The sequence below is a fragment of the Sturnus vulgaris genome, chromosome 3 (assembly GCF_052056855.1).
Source record: "Sturnus vulgaris isolate bStuVul1 chromosome 3, bStuVul1.hap1, whole genome shotgun sequence".
NCBI classification, from domain to species: domain Eukaryota; kingdom Metazoa; phylum Chordata; class Aves; order Passeriformes; family Sturnidae; genus Sturnus; species Sturnus vulgaris.
The window spans coordinates 95,692,351-95,717,317 of NC_142245.1; the positions used below are offsets into that span (position 1 = coordinate 95,692,351).

Sequence of the window (24,967 nt, forward strand, 5' to 3'; positions counted from 1 at the left end):
TCAAGTCTGCTTCAAGATTGTTTCAGTATCTTGGCAATTTCAAGTGATTATTTTCCAAACATGTGAAACAGTCCTTTCCTGATTAGCTGAGCTGAAGAAAAAAAGAAAAATATCTGACTTCTGATTTGAACAAACTGTCATTGATTCAGTTCTCACCAACATTCACCTCAACCCAGATCCAACTTTTACTAGCAGATCATTACTCTTGCTGCTATCAGTTCAGCTGGGAAACCACATTATTGTAACATTTTCTGAATTGTGTACTATTCAGCAAACTGTTAGGAGGGTAGGCAGGTAAGTAACCATTTAGCTACATTTTTGGTTACTTGCTCCTCCAAGGCAGAGCCTCAAGCAGAAAAATCCTACGAATCATAACACTAATGAAAATCTAATATCTAGGATTAGATATTGCAGTGTGACAAACTATGAACCTAATGTATCTAAAAAAATTGTCGGGATGAAATAAACTCCTGAGTCTACAATGTCCAAGTAGTAACTAAAGAATCATGGGTTGTTAGTATTACAGATGTGGTACAGAAGTCCAAAGAATCATCCATCCAGAAAAAGAAAAGCTAGGCTGTGGTAATAAATCTTGGAAGGCTCTGTCAGCCCTTTAGTAGATTTTACAACAAAGAGGGGAAAGTAGAAAAATGAAGATGCAAATGCCTAATTCTATTAAAGAAGGCATGAACTTTCATACTCATAAGCAAATCAAATTTCTTTATTTAATGAGTCTTCAGAAAAATGTCTACTAGTGTAGAAACTTCATACCTCACTGAATCACAATAACTGTATCAGCTGTTAATTTATTGCATTTTTTTAAATGGATTTGTTTTTCGGTTTTGTTTTGGGATTTATTTTCCAGAATTGCAGGTCTGTGAAATTTTTAAACTGCATCTAAATAAAATACGTGGTATTCCCAAGTTTCTGGAAACATTTAAAACACTACTGAAGCTCATTTTACAACTAAATACATTACTTTAAGCATTATTTAGTTACATGAAAACAACCTCCTTGCTTCTGAGTTCAAGTTTCACGTTATCAGTTTAGAAAAACCATGTTTTTCATTTATTGTTCCTCTTGCATTTGAAATAGATTATATTACATTACTTAGCTATATAATTCAAGTACACAGAAAATAATTAAAAATGTTTCATCCACAAGTCTAGCTCTTCTTTCGTCTAATGAGAAGAGTTCATATTTCAACCTTCCTACTACTTGTATAACTGTTGCAAAACCAAATGCTGTTAACACAATGCCCAGTTGCCCCTTCCCCAATCAAAGGCAAGTCGTTATTACTTGCAAGCCAGACCAGCTTGTTGTTCAACATCAAAACCTACCTCCACACTAGCCACCAGCTAACACGTAGATTCCTAAAGATAAGATTCATCTTCTCTTCTATTGGTTATCTATATGTATTTTTTAAACTAGAAAGACATAAAAAATTTTGAATGTCTTTTACAGATCACTGTAGAAGAACATGTGTTCAGCAGCAACTACTCCTACAATAAAGATTGACATGTATGTGCTATAGCTGCTAGGTAGCTGTGTTGAAATAATTTGCACTATAAATAGGCAGAAACAAATTACTGACAGGAGGGATGGCCTTATAGCTCTTTCTATGTCATCCCCCAGCATTAATACATCCTCTTTGAAAGGGACTGTGACTCTTGACTTGATTGCTCCCTGCAAAAAGAAAACACCTTTAGCTTTTAGAAACTTAGAGTATTTCTGTGGATTCAGAAAATATTTGAACTGTTACCTATGGAATTGTAATCTGTAACAGAAAGCCAAATATACCATGCCATCATTTAGACAAGATCCTACTGCCCCTCTCATTCTTCAAAGATAAACTTGTATATTTCGATTGCTAGAAATCCCCAGTAGCAGACTGAGTCTATATTTTATTTCAAAGAATCTTGAAAGCCATTCAACAGATGGCTCTGGAATATTTTTACCTTGTCACTTGCACCTGAATAGAAGAACACTCCCCCCAATATAGCAAATAGTGCAAGCTTTGGAAACCTCAGTTGGTCAGGGCTTTGGTAAGACTGGGAAAGCTTAGTTTTAATGGCCAGAAGACCAGTTTTCTCTTGGCTGACAGCTATTGAGTACAGACCACTACAGTCATCTTTCTTTTTCTTGTAAAATTCTCACAACACAATAACAAATCTTGATTCTCAGGAAGTCTCTGATCTGCAGAAGCCACATGGACAGCTCAGCTTAGGATACTCCTATGTTGGCCCCTTCAACACACATATCAAGAGCATGTATGAAGAGAAGATATGAAAAAGAATGTAAAGACAATGACACATAATTTATCTTAATTTTTAGTGAAAAGCTCTAATTACTCTTTGTCTTCGTTGTGATCTATTATCAAGCTCAAATTTAGCCCTATTTGCAGAATTTAAAAAGAGATATTTTGTTTATTTTCAAGTGAGCATGCAATACATGAAAATGTAAGTACATATTCATATATATATATGCGATATGGAATGCAAATACTGTACAGTAAGATTCTCCTGATTAAGAGCTGAAAGTGCTTTAAACATAAGAGAATCAATAAAACAACAAACAAGTAATATCCTTAGTGTGACACAGAGTTATTCCAGTATAAAAACCTGAAGAAGCAATGTAAATCTGTGTTTATGCCAGCATAATCAGGTATCATCTGCAGAAGCACTTTTAAAATTAAAATAGGAATTACTGTACATTGCATAAGGACTTGAACAGAAGCTTTTTATATCAGCTTCCTTTTTCATTTCAATTAGATGGTAACATAAAACAATTTTACTACTTCAAGTGCATTTTTCAAGCTCACAGAATAAAACAAAAGAACTTGTGCTGCTCAGAAAAAGAATATCATTGTTAGAATGTTAAGCCAGAAAATAAGATTAATTAATTCAATTATTAATAGGATTAATGTTTATGAAATATTTTCAGGAGATCATACAAGACCTGAATCTCTTTTTAATACAAATATCAATGGCCAGATATTTTTACATAGCTTTCAAAATACTTATAGGACTTCTCAGATTCTGCACTGTATTAATAAAATAAGTGTAAGCTTAGTACTTACCCACAGATGCATAATCATTGGGAAGTTCAGGATAAAGTCTATTTGTATTCTTTTTAGCTGAAAGAGAAAATAAAGTAGCAACTTATATGACAAGCTAACTTATTTTGTTGTGTTTCGTATACTGTTCTTCTAATACAAGTTCAACAGTTATTAAATCATTGCAGTTAACTAAGTACCAGTGCAGAAGAAAGAAATATAGACTTTGCCTCATATCCTTAACCAGAGAATTAAGTTAACAAGAGGAGCTGCACAGCAAAGCCTCACTTTGAATGAAAGCACTTTGAATGAATGTTAAAGAGCCAAAAATTTGCCTCTTTTCTACTGTAAAACCTCTAATGATTAAAAGATAATGACAACCAAAAGATAAACTATGATTTCTAGAAACCAGAAGTTTCTAGAACTAGGACCAGCAGTTTCTAGTAAGACTGTTATTTTTACTAAGAAGTTTAATTGTACTATGTATCCAGTAACATATTTCCTTTGAATTATTACATGATTCTGTAACTATAAAAACACAGTGTCTATAGCAACGCTGTCAGAGAGAAAAGGTTTGTTAATATAAAACAAACAAATCCTTTAGTCTTTATCACTCATGGCTGTACACCAATATGTCTTCACTGTTCGTACAAGGAAGAGTATTTAAAAAAAGTTTTTCTAGAGGCAGCTGCTATAATAACTGCATAGTATTAATTGGCTTTAATGCTCTAATTTTATGAAGAGAAATAATTAGCCATTATCAAAATTTTTCACCTGGTGGTGTAGGTCTAGCAGCTGGTTTAGGCGGCTCTGGTCTGGATGATGGTCTAGCAGGACGGTCATTTACCTAAGGTACACAAATTTTTTAAAAACATAGCATCACCTGGACATAGATTTTGACTTCAGAGCCTAGAAGTATGTCAAGTTACACAATAAAATTACTCTTTTTCCACGGAACTTGTAGGAACTCAAGAAGCATACTTAACACAAATGACATACACATGATACTGAAATCACCATGGGTTTAACAAAGCTGAAAGGCTATCAGTAACATCAACATCTGTAAGAAAATATTTTCTACAAACCCAGTATTACATTATAAATGTGAATGTTTGAATGGATGATAGAGAAAGTGGAAGAACTAAGAGTATCCAATCTGCAATTAGCTTGACTAAAAATACTTGATCAAACATTCCTAATCATCACCTCAGATTTGATAATGCACAATCACAAAACAAGGATATACTTTGTTATTTGGAAGATGCAAAGCAAACCCAGCAACATTCTTGCTCCCAAGAGCCTACCAGGGAAATACTTGAACAAATGTTCCACATGCAGTAACTGGCATGTGCTACACCTTCAGTCATCCAATAGAGAATTTAAAAATGACACATGAACATCAGCATTAACACTGTTTAGGAACAGCTCAGGAACAGGGAAAGCCTGTGTGAAAAAGAAGTGCACAAACCCTTCTCTGTTCCCTTACAGATTTTCCTGGATTATTTTTTTGCTCTTCATTTTCATACACTTCAGTGAAGGATGCCAGAATTTCATAAAGATCATCTGCTTGAGCAGGGAAAGGCACATCACCAAGCAGGATGGCACTAGCACGAATGTCCTGCCCATAAAACCTGATATAAAAAAAAATAAAGATTACAGATATTTGATTATTATTACATTTCAACTTTTAGATAAATTCACTTTGTGCAAATGCTCCCTATCTCCATCCCTAGCCCTGAATTTTTCCTACTGATCATTTACTGAGAGATGACAGAACTATTTCAAAGCTGTAAATTTGGAAAACTGACCACAACCCCCACTTTCCTGCACCAATTGGGAGGAGGAGGTAGGGAAGCTGTGATTAAAGGGGAGCCCAGTAAGATGGAAGGTGTGTGCGGGGGAAAGGTGTTTCTATATCTGTTCTTATTTCTCCTTATCTTATTCTCTTATTGACTGAAAATAAATTAAACTAATTCCCCCTGGATGAGGTTAGAGGTTTTTTGACTGAAATAGCAATTGGTAAGTAATCTCACTGCCTTTGTCTTAATTTATGAGTTTGTCATCATACTTCATCTCCTCTCATCCTTTTGAGGAGGGGGAGTGAGAAAGCAATTGCACTGGCATGTAGTGGCTAGCTAAGGTCAACTGCCACAGATAATTAATCCCTAAACATTTAGCATCATCTCAATACCCATTTCAAGATATCCAAATTGAAGAAACTCCTGTCCCTCAAGAAATTCTAAACTGAACATAGCATGTTTTCACAAAAACCTCTTTTTCCAAAGTGAATGTGTCCTAGTTAATTCTGTCACTATGCATTCACTGGACCTTTTAGATATTAAGAGAGCTTACTTGCGATTTGTTTCTTTCCTTTCAATTAAACAGGTTCCTTCCAGAGATACACCTGCAAACAGTCCACGAGACTTGCAATATGTATAGACAGCAGCAGAGCTTCTCAGGGCAACATCCCCCTCTAAGTTTCTAGAAGGAAAAAGTTTTGGTTTATATTCTTCAATACAGTTTTCTAGCATGAACAGCAATCATCTTTTTATTTTAATCCTTCATTTTATTTTTACCCTGTTTTCAGACAGAAGCAGAAAAAATGTTGCTTCATATGAATGCTCCCCATTAGGTCTCTGAGAGACTGGACTGTTCATGGTTTATTACTCAAAACAATCATGGAAGCTCCAGGGTGATTTGCTGAGGCCAGGTTTGCATCCTTTGAGGGGAGGTGAGTTGGGGTGTGCAGTGGGAATCACACAAGACAGAGGAGGAGGCTTCAAGCCAGGCTTTCAGGCTGCTGAAGCAAATCCTGCAAGGTGGGATGGCACCTTTTATCAATATCATGGTAATTGCTCTCTCTCACACAATTCCCAACCCCTCCCCTAGGGAAGGTCTGATGGGATATAACTGACTCAATGTACTGACTAGAGGCAGCTGTCATGTCTGAGAAGGGATCATAAACCATCAAAGACCTCCAAAGCACCCTCAGACTGATTCCTCAGGCTTTGCACCAAAGGACTGAATGTGATGCAAAGGGATGCAACAGATCAGAGCCTGTGGCAAGAGACAGTGTAAAATTTCCCAACCAGGGGAGGTACCTGGGTATTCCCAAATAGCCTGAACATATCCATTGAACATACATCCATGGAACCCTCACCATAGAGAAGACCAGAAGAAGAGGATCAACAGGACACTGTTTGGATCCACAGAGAGGTGATATTTTCTACTCAGTCTGTCTTTCTGTCACTCTTTATCTCCTCTCTTCCTCTTCTTCTATTTCTTTCTCTCTCCCTCCCCCACTCACATTTACTGTTAAATAAAATCCATACTATTGACTTCAGCATAGGGTCTCACTTGCGTCTAATTCGGGCAGAGGCATCACTGTAATAATTTTAATAACTGGATCTTAACAGCTTCCTCTGAAAACTATTAAGCCACACTTTAATCAAATTTTAAAATTATCTGATTATGTTTGGACTGGTGACTGAAACTCTATTCAATATTTCCAAATCCTCCTAGACTTTATGCTCAGCACAAACACTTCAAGGAAGGCCACACTGAACTTTAACAGATTTGGAAGATTACAGTATTTGTCCTTCACAGGATCACTTAAAGACAGCAGTCTCAAAATGGATACATCAAACTGAAAGAAGGCTGCTCTGGACTTTGTCCAGCCAGGTTTTGAAGAATTCTAAGGATATAATTCCACAGACACTCTGAGCAACCTGTACCAGCACTCAATTTTATTAATGTCAAATTTCTTTTTCTCATATCCAGTCAGAACCTTACTTGTTTCGATATATGACTACTACCTCTCATTGCCTTTCCATGCACTCCTGTAAAGAACTGAGGTCTGTCTTTTTGGTGATGCCGTTGTTTATGCAGCCTCAAAGGTCTTCTCTCATGCAGGTTCAATAAGCTGAGCTCTCCCAGCCTCGTCGTTCACATGCTGCATTTCCCTGACCATTTAGGTAGTGGTTCACTGCACACACAGCTTTATAAACAACTTTCTGCAGGGCTAAAACTCAGCACAATATTCTAGGCACAGTCTAGGAAATGTCAAGTAAAGGGCAAAAATCACTTCCCATATCTACTGGTTACAGTCCTATTGATGCAACCCCCTACACTGTTCACTGCCTTTTCTGTCAGGAACCAACTGCTGGCTTAGCCCCAGTGCCCACCAGATTCCCAGCACCTTCTCTATAGGGAAGCTGCTCAGCCTGACAGGGTGTTCATCCAGCTAGGAGTGCAGAACTTTGCACTTGTCCTCGTTTAATTTCATGGGGTTTCATGCTGGGTCTTTCCTCTACACTCCCTAGGTCCATTGCTCTGAATGGTGGCCTTACCTTGAAGTGCATTGGCTGCAGCTCCTGGTTTGGAGTCATCCATAAACTTAAAGAGGATATTTTATAACTGTTCCTCTAGGTCACTGATAAAAATACCAAGCAGGAGAGGTCCTAGTAGAGTCTCCCGAGGAATTCTAAAGAAATCTGGCTTCAGACTTCAACATGAACCATTTACCACTGCTCTTCTAACCTGACGATCTGGTTCTTCAGCTGTTTGCTCATCTCCCCACCCTGACACTGATGTCCCAGCTCGGACACAGAGATGCTGCAGGACAGTGTACTAAGTGACTTGTAGGGTAGATGATATTCACTGCCCTTCCCTGATCCATGGATCTCTCGCTCTTCTGTGCAATAAGTGTCATCCTTTTATTTTGTTAGCAAATATTAAACACCAGCAGTAAAAACTCATTTCCAAGTAAAATTATTCAGTGATTATTTCACCTCATCCTTCAAAGTAAACAGGCTTAACCATCTAAAGGTTTAAAAGAAATCATTTGGTGTAGTTTTTATTTAATGTTGGGCAGATCTGTGGTGACAGAAAGCACAGACCCATATATTACTAAATATCATAGTTCTATCAGGCACAGAAGCATCTGCGCTCTTCATTGAGCCTAACCAAGCAGTCTCTTGCAAAAAGAGAGCAAATCTCAGAACAGTTTGCTTCTACCAATAAATTACTTAATCAGGAAAGAAGAAAAAAAAAATTGGCAAGAACAATATGGTCCAGTCAGCATAACCTGTTGCCCAGGTTGTTCTGTAACATATAAAAAAAAGGTCACACCAATGTGGCTTTTAAAAATTATCTTCCATGTATGCTTTATTAGAAAAACATATTACCCACCTCCCCAGAGGTCCAATTGCCACAGTAAGATTTCCTCCAAGTGTAAGATTCCCTCCTTTGGCAAAAGCTTCTACTGCTCTTTCATGATTCAGTATTATCACTAAGTCTGAGACCTATAAAATATCAAATAAAAGTACTACACTTTTTAAGAAGAAAGAACAACACAGGAGATGATCTTCCTTTCTTGTAAAGGATTATTTGAAACAGCTTTCATGACAAAGTTGATTCTTTTTCTGCAAGGTATCTTGAATGAAAAATCCTGTCAACTATTTTTTTAATCAAATTTGACTGATTTTTTTCAAAGTGCTGATAAGGTCAGTATGTGATAAACAACAGCTATAAAAGAAACTCTGTGTTAATTCAAAATTCCTAATTGACAATTTCTTATTTTCTATGGCTTATACAAACAATTATGAAGGCACATTTTCAGATGTGAATCCTTCAATAATTAAAGTAATAAAGGCAAGATAGAACTTACTGAACAAAAATTCCTGCACAAAGTATAAAAAGCAAAGAGAATACGGGTTCTATTGTTAAAACTTTATTTTCATAACAGAAGTTTTATATATCTGTGTGTGTGTATATGAATTATTAATTAATCTTTAAAGATTTGAATATGAGATGTAGTCAGTTGTTTCAAGAACCTATCAAACCTAATAATTGAAGAAATAGCAATATACCCAAGGACTTTCACCTGATCTTTCATCTGATGGACTTGACTGAAAGCCAGGTTCAGAAAAAAACTTTCAACTTACCCCAAAATCCAAACAGTGACAGCAGGGAACACAAGAGGAAATACCAGATTATTTGCAAAACAAGGCTGCCTAGAAGTATTACACACAGCATAAGAGAGGTCTTTGTCATTAGCCCCCTGGTAACCTCCACCCCATTCCAAACAAAAGATGGCTACAGGAGCAGTTTGTGAATCATCCAGCCATGGAGGGAGAATGCCTTTCAGGATACTGCTTCCTCCTCTTACCCATTAAGAGTATGAATCCATTGTTAAAAATAAGCAAATCCATAGTGAGAAAGTCTTCAAGGAAAGAATTTATATGAATTTTAAAACCGGTCTTTAATTTGAAGTACCAAGTCACTGTGACTTCTGAAGCGTGATCTCCTTTCTTGTTTGTTAAAAACATCCATAAGTATCATTACAACTATGTCAACTATAATCTCTCCTATAGGAATAAATTTCACCTAGTTTCTTAAACATCTAAGTTCATATAGGACTAGAAAAATGCTGAAATGGGACTTTGGGCTCCTAAGTCACTCAGGTACTTCTGAGTAACTTCTATAACTTCTATACTTCTATATTTTCTAGAAGAAATAAGAAAGATTGTGTTATAATAATGGCAGTATGGAAACAGCATTTTTTAAGCTGACTTAAATTTCGAATGAAGGGCAAAGTATTACCCAGGGAAAAATCCCTCTCACAAATAGCTTCTGTATTGAAATTATTTGATTCAGTATCAATAGTAAATGTCTACGTTATCTAAAATATCAGGTGGGGATGATGCAAAGAAAATTTTCATACATTAATCAAAACACATGAAGAGGCTTAAAAGAAAAGAAAAAGCCAAACAAACCCCACAACAAGACAAGGTCTAGGGCTCAAGATGAACACTTTAAAATGCATTCAGATCCTGTAGTAATGAGAACCAATGAAAATTCCTTATAAAAATTAATGATTTTGTATTCACATCATCCTTTAAAAACTGCATGCAATAATGCCCGAGATCACACAGTGAACAAATGAGGAGAGAAGAAAATATCGATTTGTTGCTTAATATGTGAGTGCTGGCTGACTGACTGCCAGGACAGGGATAGCTGGCTAGCTGTAGATGTACTGGGGGCTGGCATGGATCACCCAGATCCATGGATTCTTCTGAAGAGCAGAATGCCCATTGCAAGAGATCATATTGGCAGTGTATTGTTATTCTGATTTTCTTTGGCAATCAGCAGAACAGAAGCTAAACAAAGAGAAGGAAAAGTCTGAAGGCTAGGGTGGGGAAGCAGAGGAAAGATGAAAACATACAAGTGTTAAGGAGCTGTGAGGAAGAAGAAGCAGGAAGCAGAGGCAGAGCACTGTCAGGGCTCAGCTCATCAGGGTTTCTCTGAATATTGGGAGTCCTTTACTTAAGCATTTCTGCTGGCTGGAACTGGATCCTTTTCTGTAGTGTTCCTTCAGAAGAGGCATCATCAATTTTGGTGCTTTCAAACTGAAGGGTTATGTCAGTAACCACAAGTGTGAGTGGCAAATGTGGGAGGTACAGTAACATTAAGTGGAGTCCATTTTACTCCAACTTCAGCTCTTTACACTGTTTCTTGCCAGATGGAGTCCCTGTGCCCTTACAGGATGCTTTTTGAATTAACTTCAATTGTTTTATATGGGAACTCTGACAGGAAGCTCTCTCTAAGTGAAAAATTCAGTCTGCAAGAAGTGAGAAATCAAGGAAATTAGTGTCATGTCACTTTTTTCATCTAAATGTCTTTAATAATTTCATTGATGGGATTAAATATCACTCTTTTGTTTGGATAAACAGATTTCATAATAGTATTTTGTACATAAAAGTAGATTCTACTATCTCACTAACATTTAGAACTTTTTCAATGTATTTTAATTTCTTGCAAAAAAAGTTACCAACGAGCATTTCAAATACAAAACCATACCTCAATTCCAATTTCAAATCCACCACCAAGACCAGCAATTCCTATTGCAGAGGGAGCAGACCAGGCTGTCATGTGAAAGAAGATACATTTTCACCATATATTACAAGAAATACTAATTTTATTTTTACAGTTAAAAAACAAATTCTCTATTTAAAACTATGTTCAAAACCACTACAATAGAATCATAACTATAATGCTTCATCCTATAAGAAAGGATTTAAGAAATACAAACCTTCACAATCAAAACAATTCCTTGTTACAGATTATTTATCATATACTTCTTAATAATCAGATATAACCAATTTTTCGAATGAATTTTACAGTAGGTACTTTCATATTTCATCCTTTTCCACAAAGATACTGAAAGCATTTACATTTGGTCAAACAAAGGTACAAAGATTTGAAAACAGCTTTCACACCAAACATTGTCACCTGTCACCTATTTGCCTGACTCATCACACATCTCCTGTTTTATGCTGTGAAAAGAATAATGAAAAAATAGATTTTTATATCTTTTAATTCTCTCATGAAGGACAAAATATTCACTTACCTCCATTAGGAAGACGAGCTAATACAATCCCACTTCCACCTCGAGCAGTCACCAAAAATCCAGCTTTGATAACAGACAAAACTGCAAGGCCTTTGGCTTTAGCTATTACATGAGCTGAAACAGCAAAATCATTTACTCAAGACATTGCAAGAGAAGTTCTAAGAGAAGGGGAAAACAAAACATTCAACAAATATGAACCCAAGAGTCAAATAATTAAAGCAAAAGCTTAAAGAAAACTGCAAAAAAAGTTGAGCTGATAATGACACTTCCACCACAGAGAACCACAAACCTAGCTGCAGGTCACATTAGCTTGTAACAATCTATACACTGCCACAACTGCTTCGTGTGTCCTGATTAGCTTGTATAGAATTAATTTGTTTAGTGGCGCACACTGTGTGAGTACCCTTGGCAAGATAAACAGAAAACAGGCAGTGAATAGCTGACAACCATGTCTCCACAAATTTTTGGAGGAGTCTAAATTTCAATCACAGCAACACAGAGCAGCCTAACATGTTTGTATCATTAGACAGTGTTTGTGGCAAATACTGATGTGTTATCATCCTGAAAATCTTATTGCAGACCTTCCAGAACTTAACAGTTAAGGATTCAAAACCACAACCAGCAACACCAGGTGGAGGAAGACACTAGGGGAAACACAGAGTAACAACTGCAAAAATAAAGCAGCAAATAAGAGTCCTGAACCAGCATCAAAAGGAAAATCACCCTGATTTCTTTGCTTCAACTTATTTCCATCTAGCTAATTCTAATCAACAGATATTCAAGAGCTAGAGCTACTATGCCAGGTTCTCTCTGAAGAACAGACATTTACAGAGTTGAGCTTGAGACAGTCCGTCCACCCACGGGGGAATCCTTCCAGTGCAGGTACCTTGTAACAGTAAACATTCAAAAGATCTTTCACAGTAAGTAACATCTACCAAGAATACAGCAAACTGAAACCCTTTACTTCCAAAATATTTTCAAAGAAGTTATGGCACCTGAAATTTTCATTCATCTCTAAGTTGTGGTCAGTGGAAACAGGAAATTGGTAAAGACAGCATGACTGCAACACAGAGAGCGCTGAAGGTTTTAGCTGAATCAAAGTGTTTTATTTACTCACGTGGTATGATTTTATCTGGTCCATTTCTGGAAGTTATTTCTGTAAATTCTCGTAGAATTTTAGCTGCCTTTTTAGCTTCTGACTTCAGGTTGGAAGGTATAGGGTTGTTCACTGTAAAGCATGAAAGAAATAAATTATGGTCAGTTTAGGATCTCTCATATGAAACAAACAGTATCATTTGTATGGGAAAAGTGGTTATTTACAAATAAAGAGTAAATAAAATAAACACAAGTGAATATAAGAAGTTATCTTCTGTATCAGATCCACATTTTGTTTCTGACAATTTTAACTGAAGACACCACTTAATAAAATACACAAGCCTGATTCTTTTATGCAATCTCTTTCTCTTGCATGTGTTCAGAATCCACACTGGTAACAGCTATGGTGTTTGACACACATCCTTAGTTGTTCTTGTCACTATTTATTTATCGGTTTATTGCATACAAATTTGTCTAGTGCTTTTTCAAATCTGCTAATATTCTGCCAGCAGAATTCCTGCACCAGCAGCAGTTCACCTCCTACTTAAAGAAGCATGTGCTCTATTTTAAATTAATCTGCTAGTTACAGTGAATGCCTGCTAGCTCAAGTCTCACAAGTTCTGGTGAATACCTAACGAATTCAACTTACCGACTACCTTAATGCTTTTACAAATAGACAAAGCCCCCAGCCTCCTACATTCTTTCAGGAGTCTCAGCCTTCTTAATCTCTCCTCAGGGTAGTTGCTCCATCACTCACCACTCTAATTGCTCTTCTCTACACCACCATCAACTCTGCTGTCCTTCAAACAGCAGAGCAACTGGCAACTGCTGACTCATGAACGCTAAATGTTTTGCATCTTTTCAGGATGCTTCTTTTACAGAGCTAAACATGTGGCATGTTCTGAAAGTGAACAAAATTCTGTTTCAGATCAAGAAATTTCCTTTAGAGATCTACTTCCTGTTGAAAGTCTTATCAATATTTTCTTTCCAATGTGATCTAACATAATCCCCTCATGTATTTAAACTGAGGAAAAAGCACAGATTAGAGATGTTACGTTTACTTTACAAAGCTTTAGAGTACAGTAGCAAACACACAAAATCTTGAAATCTGTGCTCCAAACAAGGGAGGACAAGATCATAAAGTCTACAGACATGCTTATTCCGATTTGATCCACCAGATCTGCTGTCACTAGTGAACAACTAGATAGAATAAAGTATTATAAATTGTTAGTATTCTGCAACATTATAAATACCATTTTGTGTATGAATAGTAATGTTTCACCTGTAGATTTGCAAAAAGAAGCCTTAGTGCAGTTAAAGAGATAGGAGTTTAGTCTTGATTGTTACATCTACTAAAATCCCTCAGAGCTACTTAAATTATTCTTGTTTTCCTATCTGGACATAACAACACTCACTGTTTCCAAAGTTATCAGAACCAAACCGTCCAGCTAACACATAAATATATTACCAGACCAAAGATGCATCTAATCTCATGGCACATCTCTGAAAAAAACTAGTGACAGTATTTCCATAAAATTCTACTGTTCCTAAATTCACAAACATATAAACAAGACTCTGCATAGAGAAACAATATTCAGTCAAAAGTGAACTACTTTTTTAACTGGCATTTCCTGAACATCCATTCACCTCTTCACTCTGGGCAACATTCCCACCCAAAACCAATAAGGTGAGGATTAAATACACGTTGAGGTTACATCCATGAAGCTTAGAGAGAAATTCAGCTCAGATCAAGTGGAGCACATAGCAGCAAATCAGCCAGATTTCTGTCCAGGCTCCATTGACTAAAATATGATACACCTCCATTTTTCAAAGAGAAGAATATTCCTTTAGTATGTTCTCTGGGCAAGAAGGAAGATTCCAAGAAGAAGAAAGATTTTGACAGCTGAATGTCTGGATTAGTGTCGCCTGAGAGAGCTTGCCACAACATCTGGCTTTGGTGAAGATGCCGCAGGTACAACCTTGAAGAGTTTGAAGTGACATCAGTCATCAGAAGGCTGTGCAGAAATATCAGCCTCTCTGGGAACAAAAGGAAATGTACAGAATGCAACAGACTCTAAACCACGCTGCAGTTATCAGACTAGAAATATTAATTCTATCTCCTAATAATCCCTTCTCTTTTCAGAAAATTAGGATGACAGTCAAGACCCCGTGTGTGAGAGGACAGGCTAAGGTGAAGCTCTAAGAGCTCAGGATATTCTGAAAAGTTCTTAGCATGTGAATTTTCTGTGACTGTTACAGTACTAAAATTGTCAAACTGCTTGCAGGAGTTTTGAACATTCATTTCTTCTGTGGTTGGAAGGCTTCCCCAGACTGGAACCAGGCTACATGGAAAGAGGAGAGGCCAGTGTAGCTCAAATAAAACATGAACTCATAATTGCTTTTGGTAGATTAACAAACTGGGGTGGAGCATATGTTGTTTGTACTTCACACTGCATTTTCAAGGTTAGAGGACAAATATGACCAGCATGTTGTAAGAGGAAAACAAAATCTTTGATATCCCTGTGGAGATAAACTGAAGCAGTCCCAAAAAGCATATTGCAATACCATTCTTCTCAAGAGGCACAAAGAATAAAACTAGCATATTATAATTTGTAACTAACAATTAACATTGTAATATGCAGTGCATGTCCATTTGCAAAATCAGCTGAACACTTCTATAGGTAGGTTTTCACTTAAGATACTTTTCAGGTCTAGAGGTCTCGAGTTTGGGAAGGTTCACCTACCTAGTCTACGTTTCATGGTACTTAATTTTTCTCATGGTTCAGTAAGATTAAACTGTGGTAAAATGGACAGTTACATGCCTGACCATGCAGGACTTTTAGCAAAGTGATCAAGACAATGAAAATAAGACCAGTACACTGGAGACAAAAAAAAAACCAAAACAAACCAAACACTGGGGATATGAAAACACTAGGGAGTTAAAAACATTACTGAACAAAAGTAAGCATTATCCGGCTTCTAGATTAGAGAAATAAAATAAATTTCTGTGCTCTTCTCAAACTCTTCTTCCTTGTTTACCCACACATTCCTTCCTCTCCTTTCCTTCTCTTTGCCTAATCTCAGAATTTGGAGAAACATCTCCAATTATTCTTCCTACTCCTAAAAAGTTTTAAAAACAAGCAGCTCATATTTCATACAGATTATAAAATAAATCCCTTAGCTAAATCCATTGAGAAAATGAGGTGTTTTCAGACCTGAAAGTCTGCAAACAGGAAGAATAGAGTGGGGGAAAAACAATTAAGTTTTTGTAAGCATTTTCAGATTTCAGATTCAGAATTGTTTCAGAAAGATTTGATGGTTATCAGAAAACACTGTGTGCATGCCACTGTGCACGTAGGAGCTACTATTTAATTGAAGACAATTCAAAGCTGAACATCAGGAGTCAGCAAAAGTAATACTGTTACTACTTCACTGTTCCTTCACCTTTCAGTACATAATTGGTTGCTCTGAGCAACCTGCTCTAGTCAAAGGTGTCCCTGCCTACTGCCCGAGAGGTTGGATTAGATGTCCTTTTCCCTTACAGCCCAAACCATTCTATGGCTTTCCTGCACTGATTCAAAAAACTGTATTCTAAACCACAAATTTTGCACAGAAAAATAGCATTAGTTAAGCAAATTAAAAATTAGATATTTCCACTTCAACCTTTCTAAAAGGTTTTTTTGTTTGTTTTTCTTTTGTTTTTTCTTTTTATTTTTTGGGGGGTTTTTTTTGTGTCACATAGTGGGGGGTACCTTTATCACCAGGGAATGGAGAAACTGGAGAGACGTTCATCTAGTTGTACACTACAACAGTATGCACAGAAAAGCTTAAGTTCCCATCCTCAAACCAACATCAGAAACTTCACCTTCTCCTTATATCACTTGTTTCCTGTATCATTATTTCTTCTTCATTCCTTAGATAGTTACAGGAATTCACTCCTCCATTATCTCTTACTTTTTCCCTTCCTGTCACAGACTGAAGTAATGCAGGATTATTTTTCTGGACTAAGACACAGCAGGTGGATTTGATAACAGCATTCTGCACTCTGCAGTTACTTTGCACGTGGCTAGACTTGTGCACTTTCAGAAGCTAAGAAATGGGTCATACTTCTAAAGCACAATAAAAGTACAGAGAGGAGAAAAGGGAAGAAAGAAAGAGGTTGAACATGCTACCAACTGAAGAGCTCAAAGCTACACATTGCAGAGAAGGGCTGCAAGTAAGATTTTAATTTAGACAGTAGCAGGTATGAAAATTTAATTTGCATTAACATTAATTGGCAAGCAAACATGGCACAGAGAGGTTTTAACAATGGGCAGGATGAATAAGCCACCTGATTAAACACTTCCATGCTGAAAACCAACCCAGTTACTCAAAGTGGTAACCATAGCGGCTCACTTTGAGTTCCTTGTTTACTTCCATAACCTTGTGTAGATACTAAGGAACTGGCAGGATGCCTCCAGGAGTCTTGAAGAACTGATGAATTGTTTTTAAAAAAAACCCAAACAAATCCACACCCTGACCTCAATTATGTATAATATGAAGCCTGATAAAGCCTGGTTGGATTCCCAGTTTGGTGGATATTAGAACCACAGCAGAAGAAATAGTATTTTTATTACTGAGGGAAGGGGGAAGCTTGGCTCTCCCACTTGGGTTATGCCACACTCAGGATTTTGACAGAGTTCAGGATTATATAAGGACAGAGTCAACAACACTAAAAAAGCAAAGTTTAATGGTTTGATATATAGTGTATATATAGTATGGCTGAGGCCCGACTCTTACCATTTAATTTTAGATCAATCAATTTCATAAAACTTTGTCCAAGGGCAAAGAAAAAATATTGTTTTTTTAGTAAAAAAAACCCTAGTAAATAAAAAGTAGTATAAATATGTCAGACAATTTGAAGCTATTCACTTAAAAAAAAAAGACATCAAAGTTTGCACTACAAAATAGTGGCATCTGTTGCAAAATACAACAGAAATAAAATAAATATTATAGTGAAGGCAGAGGAGTAAATTCTTGTTTCTATTTATTTTAATCACTCTATAAACAGAGCAAATTGTAAGTGAGATTTCTGTGACCTCAAAAATTATTTCAACTTCTGTTCATCTATCAAATTATCCTCTTTTCCCTCAAGCTTGCCTTAGGATTTGGATTGCAAAATTAGTTCCTTAGAAACTCATTTAATATCTATTGAAAAAATCACATAGACATATCTGCTTTTTAACAAAAATACTGTATGAAATATTTAGACATAAGCAGAATTTCCGTGTTCAGTTTACCCCATCAATAACATACGTAATAACCCTGTAGCACTGTCTTCACTATTAGCTTTTAAGTATGCATATCTAATTGTCTGTTTTGTATTCAAGCACTGCTCAGGAAAGAGGTAACCAGGAGCAATAAGACAATAATATCTATCAGGAGGCTACACTGACTGATGGATTTGGAATGCCGTGACCAGCGAATGCTCAGCTGGGAGCAAGCTTCATTTGCACTCCTGCTTGTTGTTGAAAGGAGAAGATATTGAGCATATGTGAGTCAGCAACACAAACCCCATGGGGGAATATCACACCAAAATTGATTAACTGCTTAATTTGTAAGCTGATGAGGCAAGTGCGTCAGCCTCTAATTTACATTCTGACTAACAGTAATAATTTGCTGGCTGAACATTTGGTGAAATTATCTGAGCAAGGTGCATTAAAGAATAAATAAAGCCTTTTTACTTAAAAGCTATAACTAATTCTGATACAATCAAAATTATGCTGAATATGAACAGATGAAATAAAGCTTAGTGGCATTACGAGAATCCAAACATCAAAAGTACAGTTTCAAAGAATGGATGACAAAGAGGAGACAAAGACTCGCATGCAGATTTCACACATATGTTGCCTGTGTATGTTTGAGCTTTGAAGTATTTGGTGAAAAGTGGTTTTGTGGGTATTTTTTGGCCACAAGAAGAAGAAAAAACAATGACAAATACCTCTACGAGCCCCATACAATAATTCAGTCTTTGCTTTCACTTCACTAAGAAGTTCAGAAACAACACAAAAACATATTAAGGCATAGCTGATTTGCAAATACCCATGGTTACAACAGGAACATCAATGCTAAAAGACTTATATGAAAAGAGAACATTCAAAATATGAACATTCATAAACATGAAAACTTGCATAGTCAAGAAAAGTTAAAAAACAACATTCTAATGGGAAGGAGAAACCTGAAAAACAAGACTGTGCAGCACTGGAAAAGGGCCTAAACAAGAAATTTCAATTTGGCATTGCAATTAGAGATTAATGCAATTTTGGTTTCACAAATGTGTAACGACATGATACTGTGGCAGCCAGCTCAGCCTTGGGATTCATCTGGTACTTGGAATTCCTCGAACAGCATGCCATATTTGCATCGTAAGCATTTTGCCCAGCCCAAGAAAAAGTGATGCAATACAGAGACGTGGATGACGAGCAGCAGCCTATGCTAAACATGTCTCTGTGAGTCTCTCTCCATTTATGATTTCCAACACTTGAAGCCAATGATTGAAGGCAAAGCATCAAGGGTAATGAGATATCAAGAAAAGATCTGTGCAGGTCAAAGAAATAGAGGAATAAGTTGAAAAAGGATGTCACAAAATAAAGGCAATAATGACCCTTTTTAGCTGAAACTCTGCAGACTGCTCAGAGCCTGAGCTCCTTACTCCTGATTTGAAACCAACAGCAACAAGCAGGTTTCCTCCAGATTCCAAGGACCATGAACAAGGAAAGGCTCAGAATGTACACTTTAAACATCCTGCTTATGGGTATAGGGAAGGAGTCTACAAAAGCAGTAGCAGGGAATGAGAAAGCATCACTGACACATTGGTTAGCCAATGGGCAAGGTTGTACAGTTCTGACAAAGGCACCAACAGCAAGGGAGACAGGAGACAAACACATCATATATCAGTGTAAGGCAACGGAAGCAGAGCTGAAACAGAATCTCAGTACAGTGAAGTTTTGCACTACGCTCATGTATTTCTACCATGATCTTTATCACCTGGATTCCTGAAGCTTTACCAGCTTCCATGCTTCATTGCTCATCAACACTGGTGTGACAAATCACTGATCTGTCAATGATAGTACAAGTTATGGCAAGGTACAAGTACTACAGCAAGCACTACATGGTCCTGAAGAGTATCAGCTGAGCTCCACTGGAAGACTCTAATGTGTGCTTTCACAACTCTAATGGTTTTTATACTGTGAATTAATGTAACTACACTTTCCTCCTTCCCCGCCCTGGATTACAAATTGTTTACTGGATGGTATTGCATTAAGCTGGTGCTGGTGGTGGTGAGAGAGGCAGAACAGACCAGAAAGGTCTGAAGAACCTGTAGCCGACAGCATACAGAAATCAAGGAGCTGGAAGTATTTTAAGGTTTACCTAAGACAGATGGAAATATATTCTGTCCAAACACTCCAGTAAGAGAAGTAAAAAAGTGCTTAAAAATATAGCTGAAAATGAAAAAAACCCCCCCACTCTTATACATGTTAAAATCAGCCTGTTTTTCCTTTTTTTACCTGCAATAACCTGCTGAAGTTAGCTGTTGATGACAGTCTGCACCCATGAAAAAAACCTCATGAGCAAACTGAAGCTGCAATTAAATTCAGCATTCAGGAACTCAAATATACAAAAGGAATGACACATAACAGAATATACCACATTCTCTAAAAGGAAAACAGTCCAACAATTCTATATTTCAAAGATGAGAATCTCACAGACATTGCTATCAATATCAAAAGCTAAAATATTTACAGTATTTTGAAGAATTTTTTAATGGAGAACATTAAAATAACAAATTATAATAGAATTTGTGAAGCTTATATTTCCACAATTACGTATATTTATACATTTAAATCACAGCAATTTGTGTGGAGGGAGGAATAACAAATGCCATTAAGATTAATACTTCCGAAAACCTTTATGCAAACTTACATTACATCTGTATGGTCACTGCAAGACAGCTAAGTTAGACAGTGAGAGGTAACACAGGCATCTCCATTTGGACTTTGGCACACAAATACACAGAATGAAACCAGCCCAAAATACAAAGAATCACAAGTCTTTTCTGAAAAAAGAACCATTTCAAACACAGGCGGCCTTTCATTGATAGAAATGAAGTAATGGGAATAGATGAGCAGATTTCTTCCTTCGTGTGTGTCTTTTTAGTTTTTTTTTTTTTTTTAAATATATTACTATGAGTTATGGAAATTAAAATACTTCTGAAGATAACTCAAAGGAAGCCAGAATTATCAGAGGCATGTAAATGTGGTGATTCTAAACCTGGAGAGACAAGCTGCCTCACCCCAATCGTGCATGTGCACTATGTCTACCATTAGCTGGTACTCTGATTAACTCTTCACAGCCTTTATCAGAGAATCATTGAATGGTTTCTATTGGAAGGGACCTGAAAGACCATCCAGCTCCAGCGCCCTGTAATGGGCAGGGACGTTCTCCTATACCAGTTTGCTCAAACTCCCATCCAATGTGGCCATGAACATTTCCACAGACAAGGCATCTACAGCTCCTCTGGGCAACCTGTTCCCAGTGCCTCACCACCCTCACAGTAAAGAATGTGTTCCTAACATCTAATTTAAATCCCCCCTGTTTTAGTTTAAAATTGCTACCCCTTGTTCTATCACTATTGAATGTGTAAAAAGTCACCTTTTAAGCATCACCTCTCTCCCTGGAGTTGTCTCTTCTCCACACTAAACAAACCCAGCTTTCTCAGTCTGTCTCCATAGGAGAGGTGCTTCATTCCTTCGATCATCTCTGTTGCTGTCCTCTGAATTTGCTCAAACAGATCCACATTTGTCTTGTGCTAAGGACTCCAGAGCTCAATGCAGTACTCCAGGTGGAGTCTCATGAGAGCAAAGCAGAGAGGCAGAATCCTGTCCCTTGCCATGCTGCTCATACTGCTTTGGATGCAGCCCAGGGTGCAGTTGGGTTTTCTGGGCTGCAGGAGCACATGGCCAACTCATGTCCAGCATTTGTCTGCCAGAACATCCATGTCCTTCTCAGCAGTGCTGCTCTCAATGAGTTCCTCTCCCAATTGATACCTGTACCTGGGATTGCCTTGACCCAGGTGCAGCACCTTTTACTTGGACTTGTTGAACTTCATGAGGTTCTCATGGTACCACTTCTCAAGCTTGGTCCAGGTCCCTCTCGATGGCATCCCATCCTTTTGTTGTATCAATGGCAACACTCAGCTTCATGTCATCAGCAAACTTGCTGAGGATAAGCACTGAATGTAGGTTTAAGGCTTTCTGCTACAACTTTTTAAAAGGAGTAAGTAAACTTCATGGTCAAGTTTTCAGGCTGTTGTTCTCTGAGCAAAGGTATTTTGTAAACTCAGGTTTACAGAGATAGAAATTGAAATGTTAGCTGATGACCTTTTGGAAAGCAAAGCAAGATTTATTTGAAATGCCATAATCATATAAAATAATACATCCAAAATAAGCTTAGGCTCTGCAATCTGATGTAAATTAAATGGTATGAAATGTGATAAAAGTAATAATGCTTGATACCTGTATCAGTGTGACTACTGTCATGTACAGTGTCCAAAAGCATCAAAGATTTTTGGTCAGCTCTAGTGTTTACAAGCTGCCTTTTCAAATCTTGCAACCAATTACGTATGCACTTCTAGACCACAGGAGCTCAATATTTTTCACATTAAATATTCATTTTGTTAGTGATAAAATAATCCTACAACATGTAAAAAACCCATGCCCTGTTTCACTGTGGCATAATTTTTAGAACTTTTCTCCACAGAGAGGAAAGAACTAATTCAAACACAAAGTTGATCACTTTGTAACTTTATGCGGTATCAGACCTCAGTCTCACATTGAATTAACTATTTCCCAGAGAAAAGTCAAGGAAAAAAAACCCTGTAACGCAGAGTCTCCTGTGTTATCAAAAGCATTTGACGACTTGGGTTCCCAGCAGTTTTTGTACTGAAGTCAGCTTGGAGAAAATTCTAATTAGAGATGCAGAATTTCCTCTCATGTCCTTTTCTGATGAAAGCTGGAATACATGAAGGTAAAATGATATCGACAAAGCTGAACACCATACTTTAAAGAAAAATGTGTTCCCCTGATAGATGTGAGATGTTTCAACTAGGTGATATTCCTTATTTCTAAGGAACTGTGGCATATGAAGACAGTTGATACCTGCCTGAGGTACAGAGGATTTGTTCCAAAAAGTACATTAGACGTCTGTTCAGCTGCACAGGAGGGAGAGTAGTGGAATACCCGTAGCTAAAATTCTACAAAATTCTTATAACTTTTAGCAATTGTAAGAATACTAAAATCCCAAGTCCACAGTTCTACAACCAAGTTGCAGCTTTACACTAGAAGAGCGGATAAACACAAGTGGCATGAGCAAGAAATCACTCAATTTGTGCAAAAAGAATCATAAAACATAATTTTCAAGAATATAGAGACAGTGATGTGCTCTAAAACATGCACGAAAGGCAGAGTTGTGCTGGGGGCTGTCTGAGACTCACGTGTGAACTCTAGCACGAGTTTGTACTACAAGAATTGCAGGCTTTGGCTCAAAACATGCCACCACACCTATCCACTCTACACCCATGCCCCAGGATGCTGTCCACTTGAAACCCTTTCAGCAAGTCCTTCATACACACTTACTATAATATGTTGAATGTGTAAACAATTGGCACCAAAGGGGTCCTACCCACCAAGTAAGATAAGCAGCATGACTGAAGCTAAGTCAGAGCTACAAATTCAGTTCTACCTGTCTCATGTCATCTTAATACAGGAGTTGGTATGATATGTGAAATTTAGACAGGGGAGTAAGGGGAAAATCCCAAAGGGAATCCTAATTTTGACTTGCTAATTGTATTTTAATAAAGAAGAATAAACTTCAAGGCAACCCTAGCAGATTACATTACCCTTTGCACATAAAAGCTAAACTAAAACGAGGCTGTTTATATACAAAAATCCTAAACCAACATCTTGTTTATTTTCTCACCAAGGCCAGAAGTACAGAGATAATAAAAATGTAACAGATGAAACTCAGATGTGCACTACACAATAGCCCTCTATACCACCATGAAAAAGTACTAACTACCTAAACAAAATAGACTGCTTATTTCCCAATGAAAATACTTAACACTTCTGTCAAGAAAACTGTCACCATCATTCTGATTCTCTCATCTCCACACTTCATAGATGTCTCAATTCACTACGTGTGTGAATCAAATCTAAGAAGTCACCAATTCCCAGAACTAATTAATTCCTACAATTAATCACACAAGAAAAATGTCTTCAAGCTAAAAGGAATAAAGATTTTAAAAGCGAAGGCGCTTGATATTTATTAATCAATAATCAGAAGAGCCCTAGTTCTGCCAAAGTTCTAAATTATCTTGTTCACAAGAGTGTTTCTTCTCCACTAAGTCATACAGGTTATCCTTCATAACAGCCTTGCATTACAGGCTCTTTTACAACAATGCAGTAACTGTTTCAAAAGTCCCCAAATATGGAGAGCTTATTACACCAGAAAGAGTAATTCTTAATGGTGACAAACCATGACACAATGCAAAGGACAACAGTGAATTCTGTCACAGTCCATTTCAAATATATGAAGTTGCCATTAGCTGAAGAAGGCAAAAATTGTGTCTCTTCCACTGCTGAGGGCTGAAAATGACAGAATCATTTAGGCTGGAAAACGCCTCTGAGATCATCAAGCCCAACTTTTGACCAAACACTACTTTGTCAGCTAGACCACAGTCCTAAGTGTCACCTTAGAACACCTTCAGGGATGGTGACTCCACCACCTCCTTGGGCAGCCTGTTCCAATGCTTTACAATCCCTTCAATTAAGAATGCAGGATAACACATAAGGATCCTTCCCAGTCCCCTACCAAAGACAGGGAAACATGAAAGACTTTGTCTCAAGATTACAGCTAGGCATGTGCCTACATGTGGCATACACTGCTACACTGGGTTTTAAAGGAACTCCAGGATGGCCTTTCAAAGCACACACTTCTATACAGAGCCTTATCTTCCCCAACCCACATAGGAACAGGGGTCTAGAGGGGGGAATCTGCTTCCAATGTCGACACCACAAGGGACTTGATGCGACAGAAAGCAGGACTAAAGGCACTCTGCACTGCTCAGTTATACAATATGGCAGAGCCACATATGAGAATGCCACAACTGACTCATCTCGCCCTCCCTCACCAAGGCCATGTCTGACAAGCGAGCAGATCCCTGCCCCTGCCTGGCTCCACCACCTCACACTCCCGACACCTGTGAGCTGGCCTGACAACAGCAGGATGCTGCAGGCACCGGGGACAAAAACTATGTTGCTGATTACCGATCACATCCACTGCAAAGTCAAACAACTAGATAATTTTTAAGA

At 37.5% G+C, this 24,967-nt stretch overlaps 1 protein-coding gene across 1 annotated transcript in view; it reads right to left on the reverse strand.

The window, feature by feature from the left end:
- The window catches only part of SH3YL1 (SH3 and SYLF domain containing 1), a gene marked incomplete at its 5' end in the record, with an annotated part of 39,622 nt that extends 18,361 nt beyond the window's left edge, over positions 1–21,261 (reverse strand). Inside the window, 9 exons of the mRNA XM_088162354.1 lie at positions 3,080–3,136; positions 3,830–3,902; positions 4,524–4,686; positions 5,408–5,536; positions 8,246–8,358; positions 10,916–10,980; positions 11,466–11,579; positions 12,583–12,693; positions 21,252–21,261. Coding sequence (XP_088018480.1) covers positions 3,080–3,136; positions 3,830–3,902; positions 4,524–4,686; positions 5,408–5,536; positions 8,246–8,358; positions 10,916–10,980; positions 11,466–11,579; positions 12,583–12,693; positions 21,252–21,261 — 835 coding nt within the window. The remainder of the gene's footprint in view (positions 1–3,079; positions 3,137–3,829; positions 3,903–4,523; positions 4,687–5,407; positions 5,537–8,245; positions 8,359–10,915; positions 10,981–11,465; positions 11,580–12,582; positions 12,694–21,251) is intronic.
- Positions 21,262–24,967: the final 3,706 nt, after the last annotated feature.